Below are 22,254 nucleotides of genomic sequence, written 5' to 3'. Positions count from 1 at the left end.
GGATGCCCTGAAGTTTCAGAGATGGATTTGGTGGGGAGATGCTATGACAGATGGACAGACTGCGAAGCTCAGATGGGTGACAGAAGGCAAAGGAAGTGTTTTAGAAAGAACAAGCGGTCCAGTGTCACTGGCGGGTGAAAGCTGCAAAAGAGGAATAAAATCTGACAATCTTTGGAACATCAGTTTGGACCCTCTTGTGGCTTCACTAGGAATTATACTTTATTTGAATTAAAGGTGAGTCATTAACACTTTCTAAGTTGCCTGTTTGGTAACAACTAGCACAATAAACAGAATGTTAAAAATAATAATAATGATAATAATCAAGCTTCTAATTTTTTGTAAAAAGTCTTTGATTTGGCTTCTGGAGTCTTCAAGGAGGCATTTTCACGCTTTTCAACATTCTCCTTGTGTTTCTGGAGTTTTCATTTCTTCTTCCGGCAGCATTTTCGGCCAGTCAGGGAACAGCGGCCTATCTCTTCCTCCTTTGGAAGGCAGCCAATCAGAGCACACCGGCCGCTTCTTATTTTGCAATAATACTTTCGTAACCCGCTTATGATGCCGCCATTGCCTGCAGGAAAGAAACGGAGCACACGGGAAGGTTTCAGGAAGGCCGTGGTACAAATCCAAGGCTTTTGGAATCCCTCTAATAAGTTATCTCGTGCCATTTTTTATTCTTTTATGTCTTTTTCCTTTTTCTTTACCATCTGGAGTAAAGAAGAAGGTGGGCTAGCTACTAACAATGTGTCTGTGGGTTCGGCTCAGCTGAGAAAGTGGCGTGACCGTGGCAGCCCCCTTGTGAACTGACCCCTGGGAGGCAGGGGCCGCGATGGTCCCCCGGGCCCTTAAGAGGCCGAAAGACTGTACCTCCAACCGCTAAGCTAATAAAAGGGAATCTGTGCTTCTGTCCTCAGATTAAGTTCATTTTTCCTGTTGGTATTAAAGATGTTGGTTAGATTAATACCTGTTGGCATTAAATGATGTCACTTTCTTCCTGTCTCATGAACAGGTATAACAATTCTCCCATGGAGGGATGGTTTGTGAGCTGATTAGTCTCTTAAGAGTGAATCAGAAGGGATGGAGACCCTGCTTTGAGGTTCTTGATGATCTTTGTCAAGAAAAACAAAAACTGGTAATGTCTAGTTCCCAGACAATAAATCTACTTTATCTAAAATTCCCAAATGAATGAAGAGGGCTGACTCTGAGTGACAAATTCTCAATCCATTCAGCCCTCTCATTTCCCAGCACATCTTACCTGGAACAGGCAGCAAGAACAAGAAGAGCAACGCAAAGAGAAGGTAGTAGAGCCTCATGGCTGGCTGGCTTCCCAGCTGAGACTGGACAGGACAGTGTGCTCGCTCACTTTATAAAGGCTCCAGGTCCACAGCCATGGGGAGAAGCATTCAGCAGCGGCAATTCCTGTAATATTACATTGATGACAATATGACATATTTCCTGATGCTTCATGCCAAGGTTCCTTACAAAGCAGACCACGCCCATCCCCCCCAGGAGTTAATTACAAACTTAAGGTAGATTCAGAGCTTGATGGGAACACAGGGCTATTCTGATGCCTCTGAGCTCTGGGTGCTCCTGTAGGGCTGGCTCATGTCTAGCTGTCTGCGACGGAAAGACCTGCCCACTCCTGGATGCTGTCCTGGGGCGTAGAGCTGGAAGCTCATCTGTGCCCACTGTGGTCCTTCTAAGCTTTTGCCTTCTTCCTGAGAAAGCCTGAGCCCCACCAGTCAAAGGCTGGTGTATTCAAGTCAATGTGTGGCAAAACCAATACAGAATTGTAAAGTAAAATAAAAAATAAAAATGTATAAATAAATTAAAAAAAAAAAATCTAGGTGCAAACTGGGGCTGGGTCACGCCCTGAGCCTGCATGGATACGCCCAAAATGGGATCAGCTTTTAAGCAGTGTGGGAAGGGAGGGAAAACGGGCTGCATTCCAGAGACCCTGCCCTGTGTCCTTGGCTTGTGATGGAGTGCGACATCTCAGGACAAACACAGCTTACACTTCGCTGCGTTCTGAAAACCACCAAATTCGTGAGTCAGGAAGGTGTCTCATTTTCCCTCATCAGAGAGAGACGGATGATGTAATTTATAGGCTGGTATTTCCTCACTGATGGTGTCACTCTCTCTACAAAAGAGGGGCTTCGGAAGATATTTTTACGACACCCAGTTACAGCTGGCTTGTGACATACAAGGAAGTTGAGGATCGGGGATTTCCACTAGATACAGATTCAATGTTTAGGAAGCCAACTGCCTTTTAAAAAAATTATTAGGCTTAATTAAATGTTATGGAATCTAAGAACGGGGTTATACTTGAGAGGTTATTTTCTTGGAAACTGAAGTCCCCATGGCGGTGGTTGGCTATTACTTTGTGTGAAAGCAGTTGTAACAGATCCACCAGGGTTCTGGGGTGAAGCCCAGGGTCTAGGACTGTAGGTTCAGCCTCCTGTTGTACCTATTGGATTCTGTAAGCAAACTCTGAACTCCTACCACAGATAAAGTACCATGGGCTTTGGGTAGGTGAGGGGATAGAAAGGTGAAATACAGAGGGCCCAGTTCTGCCTCTTTCTCTTAGGGAACTCCCATGTAGACTGACACAGAGCCAAATCAACCATAAAGAATGGATTTTGACAAAGGGCTGTAATAGGGGTTCAACCATAGGGCTATGGAAATGCAGAAGAAACGTAATTCATACAGAAAGGCAAGTCTGAATCAAAGGTTTAAGAAGAATTTGGAATTATAGACACTTCATATCTCTAAAACCTAACTTTCCTCATGTAGACTGACACAGAGCCAAGTCAACCATAGAGAATGGATTTTGACAAAGGGCTGTAATAGGGGTTCAACCACAGGGCTACGGAAATGCAGAAGAAATGTAATTCATACAGAAAGGCAAGTCTGAATCAAAGGTTTAAGAAGAATTTGGAATTATAGACACTTCATATCTCTAAAACCTAACTTTCCTCATCAGTTCAGGATATGAGACAAAGTAGACATTTTAATTTTAATTAATTAATTGAACTATAATTGATGTACAATATTATATGTTACAGGTGTACAATATTGAGATTCATGCTTTTAAAACTATAACATAGTGGCTATACTCCCCATGTTGTACAATATTTCTTTGTAGCTTATTTTATACATAATAGTTTGCAGCTCTTACTCCCCTACGCCTATGTTGCCCTCTGCTCTCCCTCACCACAACGGTAGCCACTATTTTGTTCCTTATGTCTGTGAGTCTTTTTTTTTTTTGGTTATGTTTATTAGTTTGTTACATTTTTTAGATTCCATGTATACCCAATTTCATATGTAATTTGTCTTTCTCTGTCTGACTTATTTCACTGAGCATAATATCTTCCAGTCCATTCATATTGCTGCAAAAGGCAAAGCTCCATTATTTTGTATGACTGAGTAGCTTTCCATTATATACAAATGCCACGTTCCCCTTGTCTATTCATGGACACTTAGGTGGCTTCCATGTCTTGGCTCTTGTAAATAAAGCTATAACAAACACTGGGTGCATGTATCTTCTCAAATAGTGTTTTTAGTTTTTTGAATATGTACCAGATGGGTCATGTGGCATTTCTGTTTTGAGTTTTTTGAGAAACCTCCATCCCATTTTCCAGGGTGGCTGCACCAATTTGCAGTTCCAAGTGCAGACACATTTAAATACGGAAGGAGGTAAGTGTGGGGCCGGCGGGGTCTCGTACCTGGTCTCACATGAGATAAAAGAGAGGGTGACTGGGGTGCTGTAGAGAGTTAGAACCAGCGCTCAGCCCATGCTAAGGGCTGGCATCACTGGAGCTCTGGTTACCTGCAATGATGTACTTTTCTTGGAGACCAGACCTCCACGTGAACCCTGAGTCTAACCTGTCCCTTCAAAGACAGGAGGCCTTTCTACAGCAACACGACTGTTTAATCAGAGGTTCTCTGGGAGTGGAAGGCACATTTTCTTGTCAGCTAATTTGGAAGGTGGGTGCTGGGGAGGGGGCTATAGCTGTAGTACCTGCCCCACTCACAGAATGAATTTTGAGGAACATTTCTGTATATTAAGATGTTTATAAAAGTTGGGTGAAACTTTTTGTGGTGAAAATTCACACAGCAGAAGAGTGAGTCTGTTCTTCACTTCTCTACCCTGGGGAACCACTGCTAACTCTGGTTTGCCTCCTTTTTGTCTTATTGTACCGTTTTATGTGTCACAAATACTTCTGGCCTCTCAATTAATAGGTGCACATTTACTGTTGAATAATTAATACATACCTATGAGTCTGACATCAACAGGAACTGAGGCCATGCCCCAGGCCCAGGGTCTTGAGTCATTGGGCTCAGAGATGCAGACCCTCCCAACCCTCCTGCAGGACCCACTGGGTTTCTTCCTGGTGACTCTGAGCCAGCATTTTTTTAAATTTGATGTTGATTAGGTTGAGAGGGGATAGACTTATTTTTTCTCAGGTCAGACTTCTCCTAATCTCCTCTAATCCTTTTTTTGTTTTTAACTCTGTTTTTAAAATCTGGAGCAGAGTTTTGGTTGATCAAAGTTTTTGGTCCAACAGAAACAGACTCATAGACTTAGAGAACAAACATATGGTTGCCAGGGGGAAGGATGGCGGAGGGATGGTGGAGGAGTTTGGGATGGACATGTACACCCTGCTCTATGTAAAATGGATAACCAAGAAGGTTCCTGTATATCACAGGAACTCTGCTGTATGTTATGTAGCATAACATAACACATGGATGGGAGGGGAGTTTGGGGGAGAATGGATACCTATATACGTATGACTGAGTCCCTTTGCTGTTCACCTGAAATTATCACAACATGGTTAATCGACCATATTCCAATATAAAATTAAAAGTTTAATTTAAAAAAAGTTTGGGGCCTGAAGGCAATACCATGTAATTCTCAGTGCTATCATTCATTATCTGGATTTACTTAAATAAGTTTCATAAACTCTTTGACCATCTGTACCTCAACAATAAAGTACAGAGAGTAATAAATGTCCTATTTAGTCCACAGGGAAAGCCCTATGAGTTAATGATATGAAATTGACTTGTAAACTGCAAATTACCACTTGGCCCATTTATCACCCATGTGGTTCTGGGGAGAAATGACCAGTGAGGGCTGGTGAGCAATAGCAAGACAGCTTAAAGACTGTGGCATGGGCTCCTCACAAGGGAGCTAGGACTTCCCTTCTTTATCTTAATACAGTCTAAGTGGGACTCAGCCACTCTACTCTGCAGCTGTTTAAAATTTATCATGACCACTGCTATTTAAGGTTTATCAGCAAAGATAAGTATTAGCCCAGTTTTGCAGATGAAGAAACTGAGGTTCAGAGAGGTTGAGTGACTTTCCCTGGGCCACCCAGCTAGTTAATGGCAATGTTGCAGGGAACTACATGCATTTCCCATGCACTCCTGCCTCCAGGCACCATGTAGATTTGCCAAACGGAGACACTGGTAGAAAATGAGAAGGCAGGAACTGGTAAGAAGCCAAGGTAATTGTCTTCCTGAGCTTCTGAAGGCATCTTCTCTGCACTTCCAGTTTCAGCCAGAATGCTGCTTCATCCAAGGGCCTGGCTTTCATTAGGCAGGTTCGCCACGACCCCAGCTTCTGTGGCATGCTCCCTGTCTCAGGCTCTGGGAAGGTTACCTCCTTCCTCCCTCTGTCCCTCTGGTCCCAGGGATAGTAGTGTCTTTATGCTATTGCAAAAAAATTTTTTGGCCACAACATGTGGCTTGTGGGATATTAGTTCCTGAATCAGGTATTGAACCCAAGCCTGGGGAAGTGAGAGCTCAGAGTCCTAAGCCCTGGACCACCAGAGACTTCCCTGCTGTTGCAAATTATGAGGAGACTCACCATACATTTATTTGATTTCTCAGCTCTCCTATCACCACTATAACCAATTGCCTAATTGCCAGGAGAAATATCAATAACCTCAGATATGCAGATGACACCACCCTTATGGCAAAAAGTGAAGAGGAACTCAAAAGCCTCTTGATGAAAGTAAAAGAGGAGAGTGAAAAAGTTGGCTTAAGCTCAACATTCAGAAAACGAAGATCATGGCATCCGGTCCCACCACTTCATGGGAAATAGATGGGGAAACAGTAGAAACAGTGTCAGACTTTATTTTTGGGGGCTCCAAAATCACTGCAGATGGTGATTGCAGCCATGAAATTAAAAGACGCTTCCTCCTTGGAAGCAAAGTTATGACCAACCTAGATAGAATATTCAAAAGCAGAGACATTACTTTGCCGACTAAAGTCCATCTAGTCAAGGCTATGGTTTCTCCAGTGGTCGTGTATGGATGTGAGAGTTGGACTGTGAAGAAGGCTGAGCGCCGAAGTTGATACTTTTGAACTGTGGTGTTGGAGAAGACTCTTGAGAGTCCCTTGGACTACAAGGAGATCCAACCAGTCCATTCTGAAGGAGATCAGCCCTGGGATATCTAGAAGGAATGATGCTGAAGCTGAAACTCCAGTACTTTGGCCACCTCATGCAAAGAGTTGACTTATTGGAAAAGACTGATACTGGGAAGGATTGGGGGCAGGAAGAGAAGGGGACGACAGAGGATGAGATGGCTGGATGGCATCACTGACTCGATGGACGTGAGTCTGAGTGAACTCTGGGAGCTGGTGATGGACAGGGAGGCCTGGCGTGCTGCAGTTCATGGGGTCGCAAAGAGTTGGACATGACTGAGCGACTGAACTGAGCTGAATAAACTCCTCCTTTTTGAGGTCCGTATATTTACTTCAACCTCTCATATTTTCTTCAGTTGTTGGATTTTGACTATCTTCTAAGACCACAGGGCTTCCCTGGTGGCTCAGATGGTAAAGAATCCACCTGCAATTCAGGAGACCCAGGTTTGATCCCTGGGTCAGGAAGATCCCCTGGAGAAGGAAATGGCTACGCACTCCAGTATTCTTGCCTGGAGAATCCCATGGACGGAGGAGCCTGGTGGGCTACAGTCCATAGTGTTGCAGAGTTGTATCAAAGCCATGCTCTAAATCATAGCAATATTAAAGTTCTATTCATTCTTCCCCTTGTGGTGGCAATACTATGTTGTCGATAGCTAGAATGATGCTTGGCTACACTCTCCCTCCTATCTACTTTATCAGCATCTTAAGATTCAGCATCCAGTGGGAGCTTCAAGAAAATGATATGGAGTTGCCAGTTGCTACCAACTTACTGTGGTCCTTTGTTAAAGGATCTCAAAATTGTGTACTTCCTGTTGTAGGTATGTATGTGAGGCAGGTTCTAGAAATCCAATTTATCACTGTTATTTTAGCTTAATTCAGTTCAGTTCAGTTCAGTTGCTCAGTTGTGTCCGACTCTTTGCGACTCCTTGAATCGCAGCATGCCAGCCCTCCCTGTCCATCACCATCTCCCGGAGTTCACTCAGACTCACGTCCATCGAGTGGGTGATGCCATCCAGCCATCTCATCCTCGGTCATCCCCTTCTTCTCCTGCCCCCAATCCCTTCCAGCATCAGAGTCTTTTCCAATGAGTCAACTCTTCGCATGAGGTGGCCAAAGTGCTGGAGCTTCAGCTTTAGCATCATTCCTTCCAAAGAAATCCCAGAGTTGATCTCCTTCAGAATGGACTGGTTGGATCTCCTTGCAGTCCAAGGGACTCTCAAGAGTCTTCTCCAACACCACAGTTCAAAAGCATCAATTCTTCAGTGCTCAGCCTTCTTCACAGTCCAACTCTCACATCCATACATGACCAGAGGAAAAACCATAGCCTTGACTAGACGGATTTTAGTTGGCAAAGTAATGTCTCTGCTTTTGAATATTCTATCTAGGTTGGTCATAACTTTTCTCTCAAGGAGGAAGCGTCTTTTAATTTCATGGCTGCAGTCACCATCTGCAGTGATTTTGGAGCCCAAAAAAAATAAAGTCTGACACTGTTTCCACTGTTTCCCATCTATTTGCCATGAAGTGGTGGGACCAGATGCCATGATCTTTGTTTTCTGAATGTTGAGCTTTAAGCCAACTTTTTCACTCTCCTCTTTCACTTTCCTCAAGAGGCTTTTTAGTTCCTCTTCACTTTCTGCCATAAGGGTGGTGTCATCTGCATATCTGAGGTTATTGATATTTCTCCCGGCCATCTTGATTCTAGCTTGTGTTTCTTCCAGTCCAGCATTTCTCATGATGTACTCTGCATAGAAGTTAGATAAGCAGGGTGACAATATACAGCCTTGACATACTCCTTTTCCTATTTGGAACCAGTTTGTTGCTCCATGTCCAGTTCTAACTGTTGCTTCCTGACATGCATACAGATTTCTCAAGAGGGAGGTTAGGTGGTCTGGTATTCCCATCTGTTTCAGAATTTTCCACAGTTTATTGTGAGCCACACAGTCAAAGGCTTTGGCATAGTCAATAAAGCAGAAATGGATGTTTTTCTGGAACTCTCTTGCTTTTTCCATGATCCAGCAGATGTTGGCAATTTGATCTCTAGTTCCTCTGCCTTTTCTAAAACCAGCTTGAACATCAGAAAGTTCATGGTTCATGTATTGCTGAAGCCTGGCTTGGAGAATTTTGAGCATTACTTTACTAGCATGTGAGATGAGTGCAATTGTGCGATAGTTTGAGTATTCTTTGGCATTGCCTTTCTTTGGGATTGGAATGAAAACTGACCTTTTTCAGTCCTGTGGCCACTGCTGAGTTTTCCAAATTTTTTTCTCCAAAAGAATCTAAGGAAGAAAACAGGAGAAATGAAACCTTTCCTTAACTATGTAATCATAGACTGCCTTTGGGCTTCCCAGGTGGTGCAGTGGTAAAGAATCTGCCTGAAAATGCAGGAGGTGTAAGAGACTCGGGCTCAGTCCCTGGGTCAGGAAGATTCTCCACTGAGGGAAATGGCCACCCACTCCAGTATTCTCTCCTGGGAAAGCCCATTGACAGAGCAGCCTGGCGGACTACAGTCCACTGGGTCACAAAGAGTCGGACACGACTGAGAATGCAAGGCCGTATAGACACCTTTTACTTCTGGAGGAATGGCGAATTGTAGGTGCTCAGTCTGGGGCCGACTATGGAGGTATTTAGTTTTGTTAGGAGATTTGGCTTGTGTGCAGGTTGAAAAATCTGCTTAGCACTTTGTCCCATCCCCCTGCTTTATGCATTAATATATTTGCCTATCTCCCAAAGGCATCTGAACTGTTACTCCTGCTTTAAAAGATATTGTCTTCCCTTCAAATTCACACCAGAGAACTACAGTTCAACATGGGGAGGTGGACCCAGTGAGAATAGGCTGTATCTCACACTACGTGACTGAGCAGTTAGTATCCACCAAACCCCCTGGGTGTGGACTATTATTTTATATCATCTTCAGACAGCAAGTATTCGTGGCATTCTTGCATATTCCAGGCATGAGTAAACATTGTTGACCCTCTAAGATTCCTGAAAATACTCTTGAACTGTGAACATTTTATTTGACATTTTGCTTCATCCACTGTACCAAAAAAAAAAAAAAAAAAGAGGAAAGATCAATAGAAGGTGAAGGGAGGAAGTAAAAAGAAAAAACAAGTGTGGGAGTGAGGGATGCCTAGATCACCGTGAGTCATGGACTCGTGATCTGGTTGATGAGGCTGAGCAGAATCAGAGACACACTGTTCTCCTCAGGAGCCAGGGCACATGTGGGGAAACATTGAGCAAGTCAGGGAACAGTCAACAGTCTACTGTGGCAAGGTGGACAGCATGGGGGCAAGCCTGCCTTGATTCGGAAGACAAGGGGACCGCGACAAGAATTCATGATGACGTAGATCTAAGATATAACTTATCTAACATGCTGAGGTCACCAACATCTACCTCCACAGACACCATGTCTGACCTTCATACAGGTATCTCCTACTCCTCTGAACGTGGACCACTGTAAGCTAGCCAGATCCACTGATTCCTCACCACTGCCTTGATGATGAACTATCTTCAGGATTTTATTCATGGGTCCAGCAGACACAGAGATACTTGTTAGATTTGAGAAAGGGCAAATAAACTAGCAAAGTGATTCCATGTCCATAGTCTGCATCAGCTCTGCATAGAGAGCTCCTCTTAGGTGCTTCTTGACTCACAAGTCCAAATCCTCTCAAATTACCCTAACTGACTTTGCTTCAAGTCAAAACTGTGTTTACTTGAAATTGCCTAAGAATATTACAAGAAGAAAAAATGAGAGCCATTCATAGGGGAGAGAACCTCTCAGGACAGAAGAGGCAGAAGCTTGTTTTGTCTCCATTATCCAACTTCCCAAGAGTGGTCTATACCACTATATATTCCCTCAACCTATTGGTCCTAAATTTATTGCTTTCTGATATCTGTTTCAAGAAATTCATCAAAGGCACCCTTTCCAAGTTCAACAATGACCTTGACATCCCCAATCCAACGGTTTCTTTGTCCGCAGTCATTTGACTAGATCTCTTTTCAACGTGTGATTTGTGGGACTATGTTCAATTTTGAAACCTGTCCCTCTACTTCAATTCAACATCCAGAAAACTTTGTGGATAGTTAATCCTGGGTGTTCTTTGGAAGGAATGATGCTAAAGCTGAAACTCCAGTACTTTGGCCACCTCATGGGAAGAGTTGACTCATTGGAAAAGACTCTGATGCTGGGAGGGATTGGGGGTAGGAGGAGAAGGGGACGACAGAGGATGAGATGGCTGGATGGCATCATGGACTCGATGGACGTGAATCTGAGTGAACTCCAGGAGTTGGTGATGGACAGGGAGGCCTGGCATGCTGCAATTCATGGGGTCGCAGAGTCGGACATGACTGAGCGACTGAACTGAACTGAACTAAATCTATATTAGGACCTTGGGACATGATGACTTAAAAGATAAAAGACATACACTTTTCATATCTGCTCTCCTTTGATTGTTGTTTTTGATTGATTATGGGATTTTTCTTTCTTCTATTCTCTAAGCTTCTAAAGGGCTTCCCTGGTGGCTCAGACTGCAAAGATTCCACCTGTAATGCAGGAGACCTGGGTTCGATCCCTGGGTTGGAAAGAACCACTGAAGAAGGGCATGGCAACCACTCCAGTGGCTCACAGGGTAAAATGTCTGCCTGCAATGCAGGAGACCCGGGTTCAATCCCTGGGTTGGGAAGATCCCCTGGAGAAGGAAACGGCACCCCACTCCAGTACTCTTGCTTGGTAAATCCCATGGACAGAGGAGCCTGGTGGGCTACAGTCCTTGGGGTTGCAAAGAGTCAGACATGGCTGAACAACTAACACCTTCACGTCCAAGCCCCTAAGAGAGAGTATCTTCAAGAATGTATCATTATCATATGATGATAATAATGATGATGATCATTATGATAGCTGACATTTGTTGAGCACAGACATTTTTTGTGCCAGACACTCTACTGAACAGTCTATATGCATTTATTTCATGTGAATCATGCAATAATTCAATAAGGTTAATATAATTATCTGCATTCACAGATGAGGAAGCCACAACATAGAGAGGCTAGATAAGGTACCCCGTCATCTTTATGTACTGAATATTAAAATTTTACTTCTGGTCTTCTTACTGCTGTACGTAATCCCTGGGATGTGGGTTATCTATGTCTCTACACAGATGGCTTCCATCTTTATCACTACTCTGGACCACTCTCTCAATTTTCTGATCTTTACATCTTTTTAAAGAGCACCGCCACCTGGGACCCTATCATCACCTCAGCATGTAACCTTCCATCATCTTGGCTTTTCAATTGCTTGGCAATAGAAGGTGGAAATTAAAGTCTTTCTGATTCTTCTCTTTTCCCAATTATTCAAATGCAATCTGTGTGTCCAGTCAATTCATTCCACACTTGTTTGCATAATCTATTAATACAAATCCCAGACTAAATGCCAACTCTTCATGATTCTGACTGCCCTGGCTGAAAGTGCTTGCTCCCTACTCTGCATTCATGCAGGGCATATTTTGTAGCACACTTGGAGCTACTGCCAAACTCCTTAGTAAATGTCATAGCCTATCACTGTTTGTGGACCTTTCTTATCACCTTTAACAGACAGTGCCTTTCTATTTGTGTCCTTGTGTTAGTGAGAAAGTACATACTCATGTCCTACATTGCCTTCATCCTTCGAATAATTTGAGGTATTTTCAACCAAGAAACTTAGGAAAAAAACTATTACAAAGGATAAATAATACCAGAAGAGTTAGGAAATAGAGACTATCAGTAGGTAATGCAAAGTCAACAAAGGATTTACAAAGGACAACAATCCAAACAAATTTATGTTTTAGCAAACAAAATTTACAGCAAATATAAAACAGGATAGAGGATTATTAGGCTAAAGGTCAGGAAACCAAAAGCTGAACTGAGGACTGTTTATTTACCCCAAAAGACAATGGGATAAAGAGACAGACTTGAGAGTGAGAAGCATCTAAAAGGTAAAATCTGAAGTTGGTACGACTGAGGATGAAAGAAGGAATTAGGAGTGAGACAAAAAGCAGACTCGGGAGACCACCATTGTTCTGCACAGGGGACAGGTAAATGGTATTGTCATCAACATGGAGAGATGATCAAGGTGGTGACTCCCGGTGGGCCTGAAGGAAAACACGCTCTGGAGAGAGCCAGACTGGAGGTGTGACACCCTTTAACAGGCTCCAGCTTGTTGAGGAATCTGAAGGCTTAGTAGTGATGCGGTGCAGTGTGCATTTTTCCAGAGTCTAAAATCACACCCAACAAGGTGGGGCTACTCTCCCGAGTCCTGAGGGCAAAATCGAGGGCAGGACCTCAAAAATTCATGTAAGTCTCCCGAAAGACTTCCTCCTACCCATCTGACAGCAATGTTTTCATTCCAAGTAGAATGAAGTGTGCAGGACGCTTTACTTTCTGTTTATACTTTTATACTTTAATCAGATTCTTTGCATTTCACCCTCAGCCCCAGTGAAAACTCAACTGGCAGCAACTCTTGCCACTAGCCTGCCCAGTCTGCTGGCTGCTTCCTTGAGCAGGAATTCTGGGCTACAGGTGGCTCTTAGTAAAAAGACATGTGGTGAACTCATTAATGGGTAGGGACTCGGGGAGGAAGAGAGGGAACCTCAGGGAAAACTTTTGAAAACATAGGGCTTTTGCCACTAGTATATAAGAACTGAAACTTGAAATGAACCTATTGGCTGTTGCTAAAATAAGCTATGGGAAACCATCTGAGACTTTACACATAATGACCGGCACCTACTGAACTGTTATGTACTTAGCACTGTAATTGGTGCTATAATGCCCTTTTTGCAATTGAAAAAAGAAAACTGTGAAGTCAGTGTTACAGTCTGGATTTTAAGAATAAGAAAATTAAGGCTGAGAGAAATGAAGGAAGTTGGTAGAAGTCAAGTTTGGAGTTCAGGCCCATTAGGGTCATGGGCCTGCGTGGTGTCACGTCTGACGCTTTGTGACCCCATGGACTGTAACCCTCCAGGCTCCTCTGGGATTCTCCAGACAAGAAGACTGGAGTGGGTTGCCATTTCCTTCTCCAAGGGATCTTCCCTACCCCGGAATTGAGCCCGAGTCTCCTACATCTCCTATATTGCAGGTGGATCCTTCACCCAATGAGCCACCTGGGAAGCCCCATTAGGGTCACAGAGAATGCTAAATATCTACTTTACTACTTGAGGTCATTACAACTATGTTTTGTATCCATCTTTTTGTCAAAGGTTTTGGGAGTGGGGTTTCCCAGAGGAAGGGTGAATGACACATGTGGTGGAGAATGAGCAGAGAAGGACCTAGGGGTTGAAGTTAGACCTCACCCACTGGACCCAAACCATAGAGTTGCTTTGAGATTTCCCATTTAACTCTCTTATGGAAGTATTGGGCTTTCCAGGTGGCGCTAGTGGTAAAGAACCTACCTGCCAATACAAGAGCTGTAAGAGATGTAGGTTCGATCCCTGGGTCAGGAAGATCCCCTGGAGGAGGGGATGGCAACCCATTCCAGTATTCTTGCCTGGAGAACCCCATGGAGAGTGGAGCCATGGCTACAGTCCATGGGGTCTAAAAGAGTTGGACACGACTGAAGTGACTTAGCCCTCAAGCACACAAATGGAAGTATCACCCTGACATTCACAATGCCAGAGCCCCGAGAGAAATTCAGATGATGAATTTGGCATCTCCACCTCAATATTCCATATTTTAAAAAATATCTTATTATTGTGTACATCAGAAATCAGAAAACTGGGACTTCGCTGGTGGTTCAGTGATTAAGACTCCGCGCTTCCATTGCAGGGAGTATGGGTTCAATCCCTGGTTGAGGATGCGGATCCCACATGGCATGGACATGTGGCGTGGACAAAAAATTTAAAAAAAAATAAACCCAGAAAACTTTTTCCGTAAAAGACTGGACAACACATACTTTTAGGCTTTGCTGGTCATATGCTTTCTATTGCAGCTACTCACTGCTGCAGGTAGAGTGCAAAAGCAGTCCTAAACAATATATAAACACACGGGCATGGCTTTGTTCCATCAAACTTTATTTATGAAAATAGCAGCTGGGTTTAGCCAGTGGGCTGGCCCCTGGCACATATTTGTGAGACAGTGAGTATGTAGGTGGCCTCTGAAGACACCTATCCTACTAAAGCTGTGTAACCCCCATTTGTTGCCTGTGGCCTGGCCTCACTGACTCACTTCTAACAAACAGAAGTGACGAATGCCACTCCTGAGATAAGAGGAGTGTGGGCTCAGTTCTGGGTGCCTATTGCTCTCTTACTTGCTGCCATTGAGGGAAGCCAGGTGCGATGTTTGGAGCTGCCCTGAGAAGCCCATGTGGCCAGGAGCTGAAGAAGACTTTTGGTGGGAACAGCCAGTGGGAACTGAGACTCTTAGTCTAACAGCCTGGGACACACCAGCTCCTGCCAACAACTGCCTGAGTGAGCTTAGAGATGAGAGCTTTCTAACAGAACCACAGGCTGGCTGACGGCCGGACTGGAACTCCATGAGTGCTTTGATCGAGAAGCACCCAGCTGAGCCATTAGCTTAGCTGCGATGGTTTTCACAATGCACAGAAATTGTGAGATAACGTTTGCTGCTTTCAGCCATTAAGTTTTGAGGTCACTTGTTACGCAGCGATGGTTAACTACTATGGTGAGGCATTCTACAAGCAATGCTTTATGGGATCTAGAGACGAGATGTTCGGTCTCAAGGTTTTTGACAAACTTACTGTGTGAATTTACGTTAGCTGCTGACCCAGTGTGGGCCTTCCATTTCCTCTCTGCCTGCTGAAGAAACAGGAGTCACGCATTTCTGAGGTTATTATAGGTTTAAATCTTCATAGTTCATTTAATTGAGTCAAACTGATTCTGCCTCTGAGCCAGAGTTGTGCATTGGCAACCCATGGGTAAAACACAGCACGCTGCTGCTGCTGCTAAGTCACTTCAGTCGTGTCTGACTCTGTGTGAGCCCATAGATGGAAGCCCACCAGGCTCCCCTGTCCCCAGGATTCTCCAGGCAAGAACACTGGAGTGGGTTGCCATTTCCTTCTCCAATGCATGAAAGTGAAAATTGAAAGGGAAGTCGCTCAGTTATGTCTGACTCCCAGCAACCCCATGGACTGCAGCCCACCAGGCTCCTCCATCCATGGGATTCCCCAGGCAAGAGTACTGGAGTGGGTTGCCCTTGCCTTCTCCGAAAACACAGCATACTATGATATAATTATTGTGATATAATTACAAACATTTAAAGGACTAAAGATTCTACAGAAAACCCCAGATTTCTGGCATTTTCAGGAAAATTAAATGATTTTAAGTCATATTTTCATACTGTAACTTCAAGGAGTATCCAAAGATCTCTCCCCCTTCATACAGAATGGGACCCCCAGAGCAGGGTGGGGCCCTCATGAGTCACTTTTCACTGGCCGGTCTTACTTAGTCATAATGCCTGGCTCTGAAGGGCTTTAGGGAGCTGCTTAAATTATATTCCATCTTGCTGTGAGAGTCAAAAAGACAGCACAAGTGTTCTCTTACCTTCTGATCATGTCTGAGGCCAGGACATTGCCCATGTAATGGCTCCATCTACACTTTGTGAAATCCAGCTGTATCATGATAGCTGCACCCACGGGTCCTGCTGCCCAGGCCTCAGGGAGACCCGGCAGGTTGTGCATCTGGTTGGCGCCTTTCCTACCGTAGCGCCTCTCCCCACCAGAGATCTAGAAGACCTCTCCTCTCTCCCACAGCCTTTACAGGGAGACACATACGCACCCAAACACACACAGAGAATGAAGGAAGTCACTCTAGCTCAGATGAAGCCTGCACGTGTCTTATATTCCCCCTGCTCCTGATACATAAGAGCCCGAAAAATGTCCCCCCTTCCCACTTCTGGGAGGTCCTTACCACTCCTCTTAAATGATGTCATTTATCCTCTAACAATCTCTGTGAAAAGAGAGTTTCTGTTCTTTCTTCCTGCCCATTCTTTCTCCTTCCGTCCTTTTCACCACTCTACTTGACAATCATGGGTACATGTTTCTATTTATCTGTGCTGTTTGCATGTATCTTCTTTTGAGCACTAGGAATCAGTTCATGAAAAATACAGTCTATATAATATATGTATACATATACCTGTTTAAATTACTGTGTCTTAAAATGTGTTTTGTTTCAGGGGTATTTTTGCATTTGGTAATAAGCATTTCACAAGACATGTCTGTTTTTGGAAACACTCTGGCCCAGGGCCAGATCTCGGGTTTAGCTCTCTAGTTATGTATACATATGCAGAGCTTACAACACCTATCCAGGCCTGCACACCCAACTAAGGAACTTGTCTTCCAGATGACAACCTACAAAAACTGGGGGGGGGGGGAAATCAAAGAAATCTCTAGACATTTTCAAGCACAGTACACATTTTAGGAAAAATAACTGATAAAGGGCTGGACTTTATTCTCCTGGAGGTTGGTGTTTTGCGTCACCACACTGTCCTATATTGTTGTGACTATGATGGCTCACTGAGCAAAAACACCCTGGGGTGCCTAGGGCAGGATGCATCGCTTTCCAAAGGGTCACATTTGCCTCTAGGACAACAGAGAATGAGATAGTTAAACAGTATCACTGACTTAATGGACATGAGATTGAGCAAACTCCAGGAGATGGTGAAAGACAGGGAATCCTGGTGTGCTGCAGTCCACGAGGTCACAAAGAGTCAGACACGACTAGGCGACTGAACAATGGTGGTGGTTTTCTAGCTTCTTTGGCACTGGATTTTATTACAGACAGTGATGCTCAGTATCACAGGCTGTCTTGCTCAGCTGCCTGAAGTTTCCATTTAAGTCTCACTTCAGGGGCCCTTTTGAGATCTGCCTCTTCCCTGGGGAAGTATGGAAGCTCCAGATACCAGCTTGCAGAGCCCCTGCAAGACTGTACCTTTTCACTCGAGAAAGGAAACCATAACGTGTTCCCGAGTCTCGTTCACCTCTCCTGTGTGTCTCGCTCTTGTTTCTCTCTGCCTCTATTCTCCTCTGTGTTCTTGTATCTGTCACGGCTTGTCTCCTCCCTTCTTCTCTTTGTCTCCATGTTTGTGTGTGTCTTCCCCCTGAGTGGTCTCTCTTCCTCTGCTCTGCAGGAGAGCGCCATGGTCCCTGGGTCTCTCCACGTCAGAAGTCTCCTTCTGAGTGTTTCCAGCTCTGGGAACCTTCTTCTGCACCCAAGGGAATTTCCTGCCCAGGAAGTTTCCTTCTCCGGCCCGGTGATTGTGGGAGAGCGTGATGAGAACACACAGACCCCTCCTGTCCATAATCCTGGCCACAGAGCTCCATACTGACGCATCTTGAAGGTTCATGGGAAAGAGATAACAGATAAGAATCAATCCTCATTTTCTGTGGGGAGAAGAGCTCCAGGTGGGAGTCATAGCTCATCTCAGACTAACCATTCTCAAATCCCAAACGAGGCAAGTGCAGGACCATGTGTGGCTCTTTTCTCTACATGAGGAAATATGACCAAGTTGACATAGTCAAAGCCAAGCTTTTAGGGGAGTTTCTTTACTTTTTAAAGATGACTGTTTTCTAGCTTTGTTATTAACAGCAACAAAATCTCCAGATTTAAAGGGATCTTCAAGTTCATAGTAATAAAATGCTTTATGTGATGGTTAAATCCTGCCTTTTTTGAACACTTCTAATGTTGGCAAACTCACTGTTTCCAAGAGGATCTCATTTTGCTTTCAGCTGCTATGTCTATCATTTTATTTTTCTCTTTATTGAGCCAAAATATACTTCCCCAACTCTTGTCTCATTGTTCCTGTCTTGGTTCCTGGTTCTCAAAAATCTCTCCCTCCCTTCCTTTTTCTTCCTTTCTTCTCTTCTCATTTTCTTTCTTTTTCAGTCAGACTGTGTCCTTTAAAAAAAAATTTTTTTGATTTTTAAATTTGAAGTATAGATAGTTGACAAATAAAGTTGTAAGATCATGATGTGATTCAGATGGTAAAGAATCTGTCTGAAATGCGGGAGACCCAGTTTCCATCCCTGGGTTGGGAAGATCCCCTGGAGAAAGAAATGGCAACCCACTCCATTGGGTTGTTGTCTGGAGAATCCCATGGACGGAGAAGTCAGGTGGGCTATAGTCCAAAGGGTCACAAAGAGTCGGACACGACTGAGTGACTAAGCATGCATGTGATACTAACATCAAGATGATTCAAGATATGTGCACATTTTGAAAGAATTCCCCACATCTAGTTAATCAACACATTCATCACCTCATTTCTAGATCATCCTCTTTTTTGGAGGTGGGGGTGAGAAACTGTTTCCTGGTTTCCTGTCTCCCTCTCTAACCTTGAATACAAATTTCAAACTTGGCCAGAGTGGCAATGAGTCAGGACCAGCTGCTCAGACCGCAGTGATTCTGGGGAGAAGTGAATTGGGCCGCATCTCCTTTCTTTCCCCAAGAATTTTCACTTTCAGCAGAAAAATTCTTTTACCTCCAGATTAAAACCCTGTATTGGTTCCCTGAAATCTTCTTGAGGAAACTAGAGACTCAAGCAAGTAATTAGGGTTCTGGAGATCTTGGGAAGTCTATAGGGAAAGGATTTCAGACTTTCAAACTTGCTGGCAGGCAGGAATGAACGTTGAGCAAATTGGTGTCAGTTCATGTTTGGATCTGAAGAACTAACTTTGAGTCAATGTCCCCCTATTAGCAGGGGCCTAGTTATCTGGAAGAGGCAGAGGGGAGATTTCCAGGAAGACAGTTACTGAGCTGTCTAATAGGGGGTTTCCTATTAGACACAAATCTCTGCTCTCACTCTTTTTGTCTCCACAGATGCCATCAAATGTAAAAATGCACCATTTTTTAATGCCTTAATTAAAAAAAGTTGAACTATGAACAATGTATTTTTTTTCTTTTTTTCTGTCTTTATTTTATTTTATTTATTTATTTTTTTATTTTACTTAACAATTCTGTATTGGTTTTGGCATACATTGACAGGAATCCACCACGGGTGTACATGCGTTCCCAAACATGAACCCCCCTCCCACCCCCCTCCCCACAACATCTCTCTGGGTCATCCCCGTGTACCAGCCCCAAGCATGCCATATCCTGCATCGGACATAGACTGGCGATTCTATTCTTACATGATATTATACATGATGAACAATGTATTTTTATCACATGGACTCTTAACTTTACAGTTATTGAATGAACTCTGCAATTTGTTTAGACATAATTACTTATTTTATTTTATGCTTTTATATGAGTTTTTTTTTAAAGTGTTTCTGTATCAAGAATACTGTTCATGTTAAGGAAGCAATTCTTATAAGACTGTTTAACTTGGACTTTTCTCAAGGATGCCAACACCCATTAGAAAAATTTTGATGGTGATATATTTTTAATCTTAAATGAAGGTGTCAACGGAAAGTTTCTAGTCAAAAACCAGAGCCTAAAGTCTTTTCTCGAATGGCACTTCCGTAGTTGGTTATTGGAGCGGGGGTGCGGGGCTTGCACAGGGATGCATCAGCTATGCCACCGGGAAGGGGACAACACAGGAAAGGGAGGACCAGGTACCACAGGACCCTTGCCCACTGTGGGGTGGTCGTCTGCTCCAGCCCTGTGGTCCTCAGGGACATCTTGGCAACATTTAAGAATTACATGTGGCCCCCAAGGCACCACCTATAGGGTCTGGCACCTGAAGAGGAAAGCTGCTGGAGTGGGAAATCCTAGAACGAGGCTTTCTGCCATCTTGGTGTTCCATCCGTCTTTTCAAGAGGAGCTGTCTCTCTACCGAATTCCTTTCCCAAGACTCACGGTGCCCTCCCTACGCAGGAGCAGAGGGCAGAGATGTCTGAATGACAGGGATGAGGGGAGGGCCGCCCAGGCTCCTGGGATGTGGGTTCCCACGCTGAGCCAGCCTGGGGCTCCCTGGCTCCACTGCGGCCTGACCAGCTGACGGCTGCGCCGCGGTGACTCACGGAACAAGATGTTCAGGTGTGATGCCTGCTGCAGGTGTGGTACAGTTCCAGTGAGCAGCACAGGAAACTGGAAAAGCCACACATTTCACTTGTTGTTGTCACTGTGTTGCTCCTGGGAGGAAGCTGGGGGAGCTCAGACGGACCAGCTCTCAGTCCAAGTCCAGGCAGGTGTCCTCCCCCTTCAGGAATCGTCTGCTCCAGCCCTGTGGTCCTCAGGGACATCTTGGCAGCATTTAAGAATTACATGTGGCCCCCAAGGCACCACCTACAGGGTCTGACGGATTATCTAGGGTGGATGCTTAGCTGACTCTGTAATGGCACCTGAGTGAAACTGTTGTGTATCCAGACTGAGAACCACGGCCTCAGGTAGAGAGCTGGGGATCCCGGGAGCCCCCTCAGCAATTCGCTACCTTTCCCCACAGTCACATGACCGCTGGCAGCACCACAGCCACCCAACGGGGAAGGCTCCGAGTGAGTGGAACACAGAGGAGTTGCAGTGAACCCTGAGAAACATAATTTCACCACATGATCCCACAGACCCTTAAAAACCTGTGAGAGGAAAGGCTGGCCCTCCTCCTCAGAGAGAGAGAAGGCGCCCTCAGAGGAGACGGGTCACATGATCCACTGCATGTCAGACAGACAGGCATATTCTGGAAGAAATATCTCACTGTTGGGGGCCGGGGGAGGTGAGCTCATTTGTATGGAGAAAGACAGAGCGGTCTGAGGAGAGATGTCAGATGGGCAACACCCCATTCCAGAGAGAGAGAGAGAGAGAGAGAGAGCATTCCCCGAGGAGAAACTTAGAGTCCTGGGCCTTGACCTCAGGGAGGTCAACAGCTCTCGAAGACAAGGCCTGGTGGCTCACTCTTGTTCTCAGACACAGAGACAGACTGCAGACTCCTGAGTTTGGAGGCTCCTTACTTCACCCCCAAGTAACAGGTGGAGCCTGGGACCACGGTGGATTTCTGAGCTTCTAGGGGCCTGGGTTTCCCTGGCTTTTACGTACACGATTGTGCATCTTCTGGGAAGACGACATATTGGCATTTTGTGGAGGAGGATTCTGCGGGCGGTTCCGGAAGAGGAAGGTTAACAGGCTGAGCTAGTGCGACATGACTGTGAGCCTGTACGGCCTGTGGCCTCACACAAGAGCTAGTTTGAACAATTTTCGTTTTTGTTGTTGCTGGTGGTGTTAAAATTTCATCTCAGTCTTTTATTGCTGCGTCGCCTCCAGGGACAGCTTGATTTTCAGACAGCACAGAATTGCTCTGGGAAACAAGCAGGCAGCATCTGGCCTGAGAGATTTTTCATGAGATGAGCACACTCACCTCCCCAGCACAGGGTTTCACGGGTGGGATCTGGTGGCAAAGGTCATCTTCAGAGGCAGGCGGGGGGGCAAGCTTCTCACTCTTCTCTCCAGCTGGTTGTTGTTGAGTCACTGAGTTGTGTCCGAACCCAGGGACTATAGCACACCAGGTTCCTCTGTACATGGGATTATCCCAGCAAGAATACTAGAATGGGTTGCCATTTCCTCCCTGTGGGAGGGAGGGGGATCTTCCTGACCCAGGGATCAAATCCAAGTCTCTTGTGTCTCCTGCTTGGCAGGCAGATTCTTTATCACTGAGCCCCCTGGGAAGCCCCTCTCAGCTCTGTCTTCAAAGACCCCAAGACGTGGGGAGAGCAAGTGCCTTCATCTGAAGAGTCCAGATGAACCCGACAAAGATGATCGACATTCAGCTGAGGGACTGTTTCACCCATGAAGGGTTCAAACACCCTCTTACGTTATAACTGTACAGAGAAAGAGCTTGTGTAAATGCGCCCATGTATATGCATGTCTCTATTTTCATTACTGAGTTGCTCCACCTACAGGAATTCAAATATAATGTGTACTA

At 44.8% G+C, this 22,254-nt stretch overlaps 1 protein-coding gene across 1 annotated transcript; it reads right to left on the bottom strand.

Annotated features, from left to right (window-relative positions):
• Positions 1–188: 188 nt before the first annotated feature.
• LOC120865831 (beta-defensin 103A-like) lies at positions 189–1,413 on the bottom strand. Its single transcript, XM_040243228.1, has 2 exons — positions 1,253–1,413; positions 189–568 (listed from the first exon to the last, which is right to left on the bottom strand). The coding sequence occupies exons 1-2, from the start codon at positions 1,308–1,310 to the stop codon at positions 423–425; spliced, it is 204 nt and encodes a 67-aa protein (XP_040099162.1). The 5' UTR covers positions 1,311–1,413; the 3' UTR covers positions 189–422.
• Between the last annotated feature and the right edge of the window lie 20,841 nt (positions 1,414–22,254).

This window comes from Oryx dammah, unplaced genomic scaffold (assembly GCF_014754425.2).
Source record: "Oryx dammah isolate SB20612 unplaced genomic scaffold, SCBI_Odam_1.1 HiC_scaffold_7, whole genome shotgun sequence".
Lineage (NCBI taxonomy): Eukaryota > Metazoa > Chordata > Mammalia > Artiodactyla > Bovidae > Oryx > Oryx dammah.
This window is presented reverse-complemented; position numbering and strand designations above follow the sequence as displayed.

Bases quoted from the DNA above. Each gene is read 5' to 3' on its own strand.
- LOC120865831 (XM_040243228.1), bottom strand. From the start codon at position 1,310: ATGAGGCTCTACTACCTTCTCTTTGCGTTGCTCTTCTTGTTCTTGCTG. The intron at 569-1,252 runs GTAAGATGTGCT...TCTTTCCTGCAG, and splicing joins GTTCTTGCTGCCTGTTCCAG to GCAATGGCGGCATCATAAGC.